The sequence below is a fragment of the Lepisma saccharinum genome, chromosome 8 (assembly GCF_977018435.1).
Source record: "Lepisma saccharinum chromosome 8, izLepSacc3.1, whole genome shotgun sequence".
Classification (NCBI taxonomy): Eukaryota; Metazoa; Arthropoda; class Insecta; order Zygentoma; family Lepismatidae; genus Lepisma; species Lepisma saccharinum.
The window spans coordinates 82,449,110-82,462,017 of NC_139236.1; the positions used below are offsets into that span (position 1 = coordinate 82,449,110).

General features: G+C 37.2%; 1 protein-coding gene across 10 annotated transcripts in view; it reads right to left on the minus strand.

Annotated features, from left to right (window-relative positions):
- LOC145991216 (uncharacterized) overlaps positions 1–12,908 on the minus strand; it is an 82,523-nt gene that overhangs the window by 35,408 nt on the left and 34,207 nt on the right. For 9 of the 10 annotated variants that reach the window (XM_083127143.1, XM_083127146.1, XM_083127148.1 and 6 more), the window contains 6 exons: positions 12,760–12,834; positions 9,357–9,410; positions 6,868–6,939; positions 5,774–5,830; positions 4,515–4,571; positions 378–416 (listed from right to left, as the gene is read on the minus strand). In XM_083127143.1, the coding sequence (XP_082983269.1) occupies positions 378–416; positions 4,515–4,571; positions 5,774–5,830; positions 6,868–6,939; positions 9,357–9,410; positions 12,760–12,834 (354 nt within the window). The remainder of the gene's footprint in view (positions 1–377; positions 417–4,514; positions 4,572–5,773; positions 5,831–6,867; positions 6,940–9,356; positions 9,411–12,759; positions 12,835–12,908) is intronic. The other variant, XM_083127149.1, reaches the window with a different exon arrangement.

Here is a 12,908-nt window from a genome sequence, read left to right on the forward strand (position 1 = left end):
ATATTAAGAAATAATTGAAATATTTATTTTGTGCAAGTAAATGAAGTTAGAAATATGAAGGCAAATCGTAAAGATACTTGTCCTATGTTAGACAACAAAACAAAAGCAGTGAATTAATTGCGTAAAAATTACTGTGTGTTTATTATTACTAATTTGTAGACACATTCTTAAATTTTTTAAATTAAGATTTTCGATTTTTAAGATCTGTAATCTTTAAATATGATGAGAAATTCCACGCGAAACTTATAAGATTGATATGGTCAAAACTCGTACCTCTTCTGCCGTACAAAATCTTGTTAATTTGCCATATTACTTAAAATTATGATCGACAAAGCAGAATATATTTTGAAAAAACAAGTCTTGTTGAAAGCCTTTACCTCTTGCATTGTCATCAGACTCCTCGGCATAGTAACCTTCTAAGAAAATAAAAAGTTTGATGAATAATAATAATTTCAGGTGTGTGCATAGTCATAGTAATTTTATATTAAATGTTTTGGGCGGAGAGTCATTTTGTGTTTTGTCAAGTTCAAATTTAATACACAAAAAAGCATTTTCAACTTGGTTATTATACATAACTATAACCGTCATAATAAATAACTCCCTAGCACAGGGTATCTTCCCAGAAGCGTGGAAAAAGGCAATCGTTTTACCGCTCGCAAAATGCAAGCCTGTTAAAAATGTGAATGACTTGCGCCCAATAAGTATACTGCCCATAATGTCGAAAATTTTAGAGCGTATTGTACACGAGCAGCTATTCACACACGTAACAGCTACATCTAGTTTTCCAAAGCATCAATCTGGTTTTCGGCCAAATCACAGCACCACAACAGCCATTCTGAAAGTTGCTGATGATGTACAAAAAGCTATCGATGAAAGCAAAATCACCTTACTTGCATGCATTGATTTCTCAAAAGCATTCGATTGCGTGAACCATGAAGTTCTACTCGCTAAATTGCACAGCATTGGGGTTAACGGCATAAGCCATGATTGGTTTGCATCGTACCTTTCTGGCAGGAAGCAGCGTGTACAAATCAGAGGCAAAAATAACTGTTCCTCTGGGTGGTTAAACATTCGAAATGGAGTTCCCCAAGGAAGCATTCTTGGACCTCTCATTTTCTCCATTTATGTAATGGACCTACATAAGAGTCTCTCGCATGCGCTGTATCACCAATATGCTGATGATACTCAGATATACATACATACAAGGATAGAAGAGTTCTCAAATGCAGCATCACAACTACAGAAAGACCTGAACGCCATAAGTGAATGGGCACAAACTAACTTCCTAAAATTAAACCCAACCAAGTCAAAATTTGTCATAATGGAACGAAATTTCTGGTAAAAAAAGCTTAGCCAAAACACAGATAACATGATTCTCCCCAAATTGAATAGCCATCCGTTACACTTAGAAAATACTGTCAATAACCTTGGCGTTGTCATGGATTCCCACATAGAATGGTCAGGTCATATTTCAGAGCAGATGAAAAAAGCCAACAAATCTCTTCGAGCACTACATCACTTGAAAAATATTGTAGGCATTGAGGTTAAAAAAATTGTGCGAGAGTCTAGTTTTATCACGATTAATCTACGGAGCCACGGTTGCTTAAAATGCAAGCAGCTCCATAACTAATAAGCTACAAAAGCTACAAAATGCATGCATAAGATTCATTTACAAGCTGAAAAAAAGGGACCACATTTCGAAATACTTATTCAATGTGAATTGGCTTAACACCAAGAATCTCGCGAAATACCAATTATTAACTTTAACACATAAAGTACTAGGCAACAAACAACCTGCATATCTCTTTAAAAAAATGAACACAAATTCGAGCAGACATGAACATGTAACACGACAAAAAAAAATATTGTCAGTCCCAGTACATAATACGACCACCTATGGAAAATCATTTACCGTAACTGCCACTAAAGAATGGAATTCCCTCCCAACCTCCCTAACATCCATCAACAGCCATAAGATATTTAAAAAGAATCTCAAACAGTATCTACTGGCAAGGCAGCGAAATATCTAATCATGAGCAACTTGTCATTCATAAAAATACGCACTGTAACATTTGGCAACTGTGTGCACATAAATCTTATAATTTCATAATTTTATTTCACTTCATTATTATTATTATATTTTTCATTGTTCCAGATTACTGAATATATATGAATATGTACTAAAACAAAAGCAAACAACATTAGATACCTATGTTCAACAATTTATAGGTAAATCTGTTTTTCTTTTTCATTATCTATACATATAAGCGTACATACCTATGTATTGATATGTAATCCTTTTCATGTTTTTATTTTTATTTTTTTCTCAATGTATACTCTTTATTCCATTGTATCAATCTCCCAGACAAGGGCCTGTTGTAAGAACGGCCATAGAGGCCGAAACACGCCCGCTCCAATAAAGGCGATTTTATTATTATTATTATTATTATTATTATTATTCGTAAACTGTTCGACTTTATGACGTGGAAAGCAGTTTTCAATTTTGTTATACAGGGTGAGCATAAAGTATTTCTTTGATTACAAACTTTTATTGCTAAAGAACTATGCTAGATACAGATATGCGGTTTGTTGGAAATGGTAGCTTAACTCATAATGTTTTTTATCAGTACACTTCGACGTGTGCTCCCTTTATTGCCCTTAGAACGTCTAGGCGATACTCAATTTCTCTCCATTTGCCAACATCTCTTCCGTCACCGTCTCTATAGCATCCCGTATTCGAGTCTGAAGAGTTTGCATATCAGGAACTGGTGAACTAAACACTGTGTCCTTAACGTAACCCCATAAAAAAAGTCAAGAGGGGTTATTTCCGGCGAATGCGGTGGCCATGATATGGGACCGTCTCTACCGATCCATCTGTCTGGAAAGGTGTCGTGTAAGAACTGGCGAACAGTTAACTCCCAGTGTGGCGGTGCACCATCTTGTTGAAACACTACCCATGGTTGAAGTTCCTGTAACTGAGGCGCAACGTAAAAAATCATAAACAGGGAAAGACTTTATGCTCACCCTGTATTGAGTTAGATTTGATTTGATTTGCTTTATTTTATTTTACTTCACTTCGCTTTTTGTGCCACTTTTGGCTAATTTGCGAAAATGTGGATGAGTGATAATATGATGAATGGATACTCACAAATATCAATGCCCAGGCCAGGATCCGAACCCGGGACCCCTGGCGTCGTAGCGTGATGTGCTTAGATTACGTTAGAACCTTATTTGCTAGGTATTGATAATATTTCCACAAAATGCACATAAGTGAAGACCACATGTATTTAACCACTCTACAACCATGAATTCTTTTCGTAGCAAACCGAATAAATGTTATTTAAAATATCACTTTTAGTCGATACATGTGTGGGCCTCCCCGATGGCGCAGTGGTAGCGTTGTCGCCTTGTAATCAAGGGATCCCGGGTTCGATTCCCGGTTGAGGCACAAAGTGGTTCGGATCCCACTCTAAACTGTAGGTCCAGTCCAAATTAGCCTTACTGTGCATAAAGTGTACTTAAAACACCAAATCAAGCAATCAACCAATCGATACATGTGTGAGTGAAGAAATTAAATCTGCTTAACTGATTAATCTTATAACAAGTAGCTCTACATTTACAGTAATTGAAAATGACATAAACAATAAAATTTCAAACTTACAGGGTGAGTCAAAAGTCCTTTAACACCCACCATAAAATGTAAAGGATTAATGCTGTAATCAGTTGGTCATGACTCGTAATAGAAACAGGTTAGATCTAGGGGGAACTATAATCGTGTGTGTCAAAGGGTCTCCCCTATGGCGCAGTGGTATCGTCGTCGCTTTGTAATCAAGGGGTTCAAGGTTCGATATCCAGTGGAGGCACAAAGTGGTTCGGATCCCACTTTAAACTGTAGGTCCAGTCCCGATGAGACTTACTGTGCATAAAGTGGACTTAAAACGCCAAATAAACCAATCAATCGTGTGTGTCAAGTCATGGTCCGCCATATTGTTGGCCGCCATATTGAATTCAACTCCAAAATTTTAAATGGGAAAGGGGGTGATATGAAACATCAGATCAGGCCAGAATTTCACGAGAAATGCAGTGGTGAGGGTTATTTCGACGTATCTTTAACCAGTATAAAGTTATGAATGAATTATTGTACCAATTTGCTCCTTTTCGAGGTTTCAGAAGAAAGCATTAAAATACCTCTAACGCGTCAGTAACGCATCGAGATCATACTGACGTCTAGGGAGAAACGTTCTCATGCCATTACATTTTAATAAGGGATATTCCAGGAGGGATGAATATTGTGAATGGTTGCCCCGAACGATTACAATGTAATGAAAAGGCCTTTACAGTGACAAGGTTAATTTTTATGATCATGGGGAAGTTCATCTGATAACCAACATTGGGCATATTAAGGGAAAATTTTGGTTCGCCCTGTATATGTTTCATCTTGTAGTGAATATAGGTTACAACCGTACAGTAGGTTTGTAACTCTGGCAAAATTTACAATAACCCTTAGTACGTACCCTCATCATAGTTCCATGCAGGCTGTGACTCAGGGCCTTGTCTCTTGGTAGAATTAGCTGCAATAAAGTAGAAATTAATTTCCTGATACAGGAGCCACAGTGAAAACGATACCGTCAAAGCATATGTAATATTAGTATAATGTAGAAACCAATCGGGGATGGTATATTTTTCTCGATTATACTAAAGACAATAAACTCTATTCAAAACCCTATTTTTTAATAAACCTGATTAGCACACTTTTATTTTATTTGTAAATTTGGGGATCTCATAATTTTCCGGGTTTGGGAATTTATACTTTTACACACCGTTTACATCTTGAAGCAGTTTTTTTCCGCGCATAATGCTTTGGCCAATTTTTATTTGTCACTCGGTGTCTCCTAAGTGCTGCACTTTACGGCTCGCCTCACGCACTTGTATCCTGCACTTTGTTATTGATTCTGAACGTCGTCACTTTCTAATCAAGGGCTCCCGGGTTCAATTCTCGGTGCTGCAGGCCCATGGCTAGGGGCATGCATATTTCGTTTTTCACGAAAAAACGAAATTTGTAAAAACACATTGTAGTGTTAATTTTTCATGTTTTTGAAAGGTGTGAGGTGCATTTTGTGACCATATTTTGTCACTAAATAATGCGAAATGAACTGTAAAAAGCGAAATTAACTCTTAAACACGAAATTCAGGGTTTATTCACCGACGCGACACCTTCTGAGGTCTGAATTATCCTGAGAGTTATGCAATTCCCGGAAAATTGATTAATTCTGCTGTTAATATTGGAGAAGCAAAAATGGACTCCTTTACACAGAATTAAACTTAATACTCTGATAATGTGCTATTAGAAGTGAAATGTTAATTCTGTGGAATAAATGTAGTTTTTAAATCAAATTTAGGATTATTTTCACAATTTTAAAACCAATATGTCTTTTTATATACCACTTTTCATCAATTTTCTCACCGCTATAACACCGATATTTTATTTTATTTACCGCTTTTGAACCAGAAATTGACTCCGTTTTTGTACCGAAATTTTACTTTTTTATTTACCAAAAATATGTGTCTCTACCCATGGCACATTGGTTTGGATTGACTTTAAACTGTAGGTCCAGTCCCGATTAGCCTTACTGTGCATAAAGTGGACTTGAAACAATCAATTAAATTATTGGTTCTGAAAATATCATCGTGCTACAAAGTAAATTACTCACCAGATAGTTCACGTATTTCTGAAAAATATGATATCATAAGTTCTACATATTACGATACTTACATTTAGCGTTTTTATCTGGAACTGGATTCTCTTCTCTTGCATTCTTATCGCGTACAGCTATTGATGAAAAGTAATAATTAGTTAATGAAATTATATATATATATATATATATATATATATATATATAATCTCAAGTGATTATTATCATATATATATACACGTCAAAGACAAAGTTCAAAATTAAATAATAATACGATTTGGAAATATTAAACTTTATTAATGATTTTTTTATAGTGTGTACTAAAGAGTATCGTACTGCACGAGTTATATGCAAGGACTGAATTTCAGAAGAATCTAACATAACAAAAGCCGATCAACGTTTATAAATCTATATTTTCGCAAAAATATTTGCTATTCTGTCTTGAGACATTAATGAGTCTCAGTTAAAATTTCTAAATTTTGCTGATGCTGCCATCTTATTGATATATTTTAATATTATTCTTTGCCTTCATTAGGTAAATCGTGTGACAAATTTTTACTATCTATCATATTTCGAATATGTTTTATTTTAATACTAACTGTGGCCATTTTAGAGGAGTTTCTTATGAACTCTTATTACCAGTCATATAAAGGAGAATTGAGTGCAACTTTAGGTTGGAACAGTTGGATTGGTGGCTTTCCACCCATGCTTAATAAATGCATGAAATAATTTCCTATTGGTGTTTATATTTACAATGATCCTTAGTGTTTAACCTATCCCTCACCATACCATGATCATGGAGGATTCTGGTCAGATGGACAAGGTGTACATTTTGTAGTAAATATTAGCTACTTTTATATTTTCGAACATGCTGCTTATGTAATATGCAGTACCAAAAATATATAAACGTGTAACATAATACTTATTAATACTTTACTTTTAAAGTAATGTTTTGCACACTTCCTGATGAACACCTCTTGCCTATCGTCGTAACTGGCTCGGTTTTATTATTTAGTTCTGTTGACCAGTTTTGCGTGAATGTAAATTTTTAATGGAAGTATCCACGTGCTAATTTCATCCTACCTCTACACACAACTTTCGGAACAATTCTTTCAGTACATTTTTAATACATTTCTTTCTAAACTGACACAATATCATAAGAAGTGTTGCTCACGTGAAGATAGATTTGCAGATTTTTTGTTCTTTCCTGATAATGGATTCTGTGTAGTTGAGTTATCTTCTTCGTCTGGAATGGAATGTAATTATTAGGTAGAATTTCTCTAAATTGAATGTACATGTGAAAATAACATAACCCGTGACGCAACAGCCCTTGAGGACCAGTGCCTAGCTGCCGACTGAAGCCTCACTCACACCAGAGGTGGGAGATCATCTAACTAGTTACTGGATGACGTGTGGTCAACACGAGGAACCCCCAGTCGTTGCTGTAGGTTTCCGTGACCTTCGTAGCTCTCCAATTTCCTCACGATAGTGGCTGGCCACCGGCCCCTTCCTCATTTTCCACTTCAGTTTTCCACCTTACTTATAAGCAAGAAAAGTATGCTTCGTGAATTGTTTTAATAGTTCAAAGTGTGGAAATATAAATTTGTTTAATTAGTTTACTAATATTTTTAAATTATTTTGCAACAGATTATTATGTTCCCTAGAATATACCGTGCGTCCATTTCCTTGCGAGGCCGAGAGATCGGGAGAAGTGGCGGGCGGCGCTAGCGGAGATGCAGACATTTTCGACCAGTAACGTCCTGCTTATTTTTATGGACATATCTTTAGCATGCAGATATTTACATTAAGATTGCAGAACGAGCACTAACTTGTGATGTCCACCTATATTCACACAATCCTGGCATCGTTTGATGAAATTTTGATTCACACGCAAAATTTCTTCTTCCGAAATTCTTCCACGTTCTGCCCTTATATTGTCTTTTAGTTCGTCGATACTATGAGGGTTTTTTTCGGTAGACTCTATTTCACACAGTACGAAATTAACACGCTCTTAGTTCAAGGTCTGTTCCTCACTCCATTCGCAGCTCTGTCCAGGACACCTGCAGTCGCGAAGGAAAGAACAAATCAAGCTCGGAGCTTTCAGATTGCAAACAATGCTCACGGAAACCATTGACTTTTAACGGTTTAGTCTGCAACGTATCTTGATACAGTGTTGCACATTCGAAACCTCCAACCGATTCCGAGACAAGCAAAACGCTTTCGAGGGTAAACTTAAACGGGACGTTACTGGTAGAAAATATCGGCATCTCCGCTGGCGCCGCCCGCCACACTTCTCCCGATCTCTCCGCCTCGCAATGAAATGGACGCACGGTAGTTAAAACCTTTTTGCAAAGGACATTTGTTTTTTTATCAATACCTCAAATATTCTAGTATAATTATTTTCTTTAATTGTATTGTTGAAACTCAGCTTATAAATATAAAATTTCCTCCGAAATGTTCGGATTATCAGGAAATTCGGATTATCCGAATTGTCCTTATTATCAGGATATTCAGATTACCCGAATTATCCGCATTATCAGGATATTCGGATTATCCGAATTTTCCGGATTATCAGGATATTCGGATTGTCAGGATATTCAGATTATCCGAATTGTCCGGATTGTCAGAATATCAGATTATCCGAATTGTCCGGATTGTCAGGATATTCAGATTGTCCGGATTGTCAGGATATTCGGATTATCCGAATTGTCCGGATTGTCAGGATATTCGGATTATCCGAATTGTCCGGATTATCAGGATATTCGGATTATTCGTATTGTCCGGATTATCAGGATATTCGGATTATCAAAAATGTCGGGATGGGAACGTGTATAATATCCGGACAGTTTGATCGTTTATCCGTTTTACGGACTATACACACATTCTCTTTTTCGTTATGTTCGCATTTCACTTCACATTCTTCAGCGAATCTGTACTATCCGGGCAACCAAATTATCAGGATATTGGGTTTATTCGGATATCCGTACTATCCAGATATGCGGATTAACCAGATATCCGTAATATTTGGATCATGAACGGATATCCGAATAATCCGTTGCATCCGAAACGGATAATTTTTATGGCTGAGCCGATACCGATACCACTTTGAACCAATATCGATGCCGATACTCGTACCGATTCTTGAAAATTGTATTAATAAAAAAAATCATTCAATATGTTGATTAATATTAGTGTGTAACTATTCCTCTCTGATTATTTGCATTAATTCACCATAATTTTTATTTTAAAATATTAAATTACATGTTATGTAATAAAAAACCCAGTTCTTCCACACACAAATGCTCAAAATTAGAAGAAACCTTGAATTTTGCAAAATTTCCAGCATAATTTGGAAGAGTATCGGCCGGTATTGGTAAATAAATTGCAACCGATATTTTGCGATACCTATACATTGGCATTGGTATCGGATTCAACCTAATATTTCGAAATCCGGAAGTCCCTTATCCGAATTTGTAGTTCGGATACGGGGGAGATGATGGTGGTGAATGTGCAAATACAAATTTAAAAAGCAACATGCGAAAAAAATCCTGCAATGTGGAGTGAAGCAGACGACGACTGCTGGAGGAAGCCAATAGAGTTGAAATAAACCTTCGGGTTTTGGAATGCCACAGAATTAGCTAGACGGGTGAGTAGTTAACTTACATTCATCGTACCATGGAGGGTACGGGTCAGGACCTTGTCTCTTGCTGGAAGATGCTAGAATGGAGAAGCAATTAATTATAGTGTCTGCACGAAATATATTTAAAAAATGCAATTGAAACAACATGCTTAGAGCGTAATTCTTATTGCATTTATAGAAAGATGGGCTCAAGTTTCTTTTGTTTTATTGCGATTTTTACGTGGTTCTATTTTGATTTACGTCTGCTAACACATACTGCGGAGTTTTAGCGATTATAGTCGACGCGCTAGCTTCGTTAACGACCGGCTGGCTTTGGAGTCAACGGAGCGCGCCCACCAGCTGCAACAATCACATTCACCGCACAGTGTTGCCACACATCTACCCTTCATATCTACTCTACGCCACCTTGTCCGTCCGCCTTCCCACGGTCTCCACATTGAAGTTGCAAAGTACGGCAACAGCGTATCCACAGTCATGTGAGTAAGTCTCCACGTGGAGTAGACGAGCAGAATGACAACTGCGCCCATTGGCTGAAGGTTGAGTGTGATTGGACGAAAACAACTCGCCCGCTGTTTAACTCCACCCACGCTCGTGGCGGCGGCTTGCTTCAGTTCTTGGACGTTAACGAAACAAACGCGTGGACTATGCCAATAGCGTGTTTCCTTGACACTGGTTTTTAGGAGGTCAGGTTTAGTTTTCTTAGGATTAGAATAAGATCCCTAAATGATTTCTACTACTGATCGCGACCAAGAGGTCGCGATCAGTACCTTCTATCAACTGAGAATGCCCTGTCCATGGGGAGCACACATGCTTGCATAAAATAAGATTTTAAGTTCTTTGTTTTTTCAACATAAATAACTTTTTTCGAAACTCAAACTGTGCTCATTAATTTAAGAAAGGTATAATTTTTGTGTGACAATGATTGCTAAAATTCTACGATAATTAGTCTTTCTGATAGGATAATTTGAAACAATCTAAAACAATTGGAACCGTTACCTAAAGATGTATTTGAAAATTGTATTAGTCCTTGCTAGAGTTGGCGACATGTAACTTTGTGGGTGAGCTCTGATGAAGCCTGCATGCACAGTAGAAAGGCGAAGAGCTACGGGCTGCTTAGCCACTGCATATCATTTGCCTTTACCACTCAAACAGCGAGTAGGTGACACCTATGGAAATGTCTCTCCAGGAAGCCACGGTGTTGATTGATTGATTGAATTAAAAATTTTGGGTGCATCGGCACTTAAGGCGATTTTGGACCCTTCTATGTGTACGGTGAAATGTCCCCTTATCTAAAATTATGATTGAAAAAGTTAAAATAAGAGGTGTAAAAAGCCCCCTGGGAAAAAAATAAAAGTGCAAGGTTGTAAAAAGACCTGAACTAAACAAGCACAACACATTAAAAAGTCAGAATGTATTAAAAGCTTCCTCACATATGGTGGAAGAGACCAGCTCTTCACAAAAATCTAAAAACATTTGATAAAACACTGTTGTCAGGAATGACAAACAGCTGGGAAAATTAAAAGCCTGTCTGAGGATATCACTTACAGCAACGTTCCAAACACGGTGTTGAGTCTTTATCTTCATGACAGAAACGGATACACACTTATCAGAAATGGAAGGTTATATATACATACATATTAACATATTAACCAATGTGGACGTACAGTTTTTACATATAAACGAAGTCTATATTTGTTATTGTGCACAGACTATTAGATTGGCCATATACCTGCTAGTGCACCATGCATAAAAATACAATATATTTGATATGTAACACAAAGTTATCTGTAAAGTTACAGATTCTGAACTGTATTGTCAGGGGTGGTCCGTGAATTTTACAGCAAGGGAAGCATATGCCGTAAGAAATAGAAACAAACATTATTATTATTATTATTATTATTAAGTCCTTTATGAATTCTTCTATCTTTAGATTGTAGAATCAATTTTCATTTCAGTTTTCAGCTTCTTCTCAATTGCTGGCTTTGGGTATCTCTGCAGTAACTGTGAATTCGGCGATGTGCTGAAAATGACACTAGCACTAGACACCGGAATTGTTGAAAACAATTAACACACGTAACTTGAAAAAAAAAAAAACAGAAGATGCCGAAGCGCTTTTTACTCCCTTCTAGATATCAGAAAAATTTGCGACATTTATTGCTCTTCTGAGACGAGCGAAGACAAAATGTTGACCATTAACTTAATTTCAAAGGACAGAAAGTGTCTTCAGAAAAAAACTTTTTTCGCGTTGCTTTTATCAAACAGTTCTGAGCTCAAGTTTCCGCTGTTGGCCTTGTTGCAAGTCTATTCTCATAGTTTTAAATGCTGCGATCAAATTTTCAGTGCGGGTGTGAGTTTGGCATGTTTTAATTGATCATGTCATCGAAACCTGAACTGCTCCACACACTCTCTTTATTTGAAGATAGACCCTCTCGGATGGCATAATGGTAACACCGTCGCCTTGTAATGAAGGGGTCTCGAGTGGATACATATTTTTCGGTTCCCACTTTCAACTGTAGGTCCAGGTCCGATTAGCCTATCTGTGTATAAAGTGGACTTCAAAGAAAAACGCATTTGAAAATAGGACGCAAAGCCAACAGTAGAGTTTTAATGCTCTTCTGCAACCAAACTATTATTCCACATTGGTCTGGATTAAAATGAACACGTTCTTTTCTGTATTACACTCGGTAGAATTTAAATCGGACATTCAACACTTCTCGATGTCAGGCGCTGGAGGAAGAGTGTTTCCAGAACTCGCCTACGCTTTTCTCCGGACCATCAGCTGGCTGCCGCAAGACGCGGAGTGAGTTCTGCGGATTCATTCCCTTCGAGTCCATTGAAGCTCAGTGATTTGGCCAACTATTAAGAGTGATTTTTAAACATGTGTTTTTCATACAGATTCCAGGAATAGCACACATGAAATTCACTGGGACAGCTCACAACACAAAATTCGCTGTAACTCAAGAGAAGATATTACAATATAAATATTTTTTAGGCACATTTAACTCGCAAGAAGCTGTGAGGCTGGAATGAGTTGCGGTCGTGCGTTCCCTATGCCGAAGATGCACGAAGAATGCCGAGGCACGAAGCATATGGCCGAAGGCTACTTTCCCCCCGAAGTGTCACGAAACATGCCGAGGGTGAGCGACATACGGATGAGGAGAAACCTCTCGTGGCTTTTACAACAACCCTTAGAAGAAGATATGTGAAAGAATGGTCTGAATGAAACTGTAAAAATAAATTGACAACAAAGACACAGTTAATAAATAAGCATGTGTTCTACTTTATAAGGGAATGGGTCATTCCCTTCATTCCACGGAATAACCGCCCATGCTATTGATATTCTTATTACGTATGTTACGAATAGCTATCACAGCGTCCGTATGGATGCATTTAAGAATCTTGAAATCATTACAAGTGATAACTTACGTGATGATTGATTTGAAGGTTTGGCATTTTCCCCTGTTGCTGGTTTCTGCTTACTAGTATTCTTATCACCTACGCCTAGTAACACAAAATTAAATTATAATTTAATTCTCTTCCAATTTTTATGTTGAATTGAAATTTTATATGCAAAA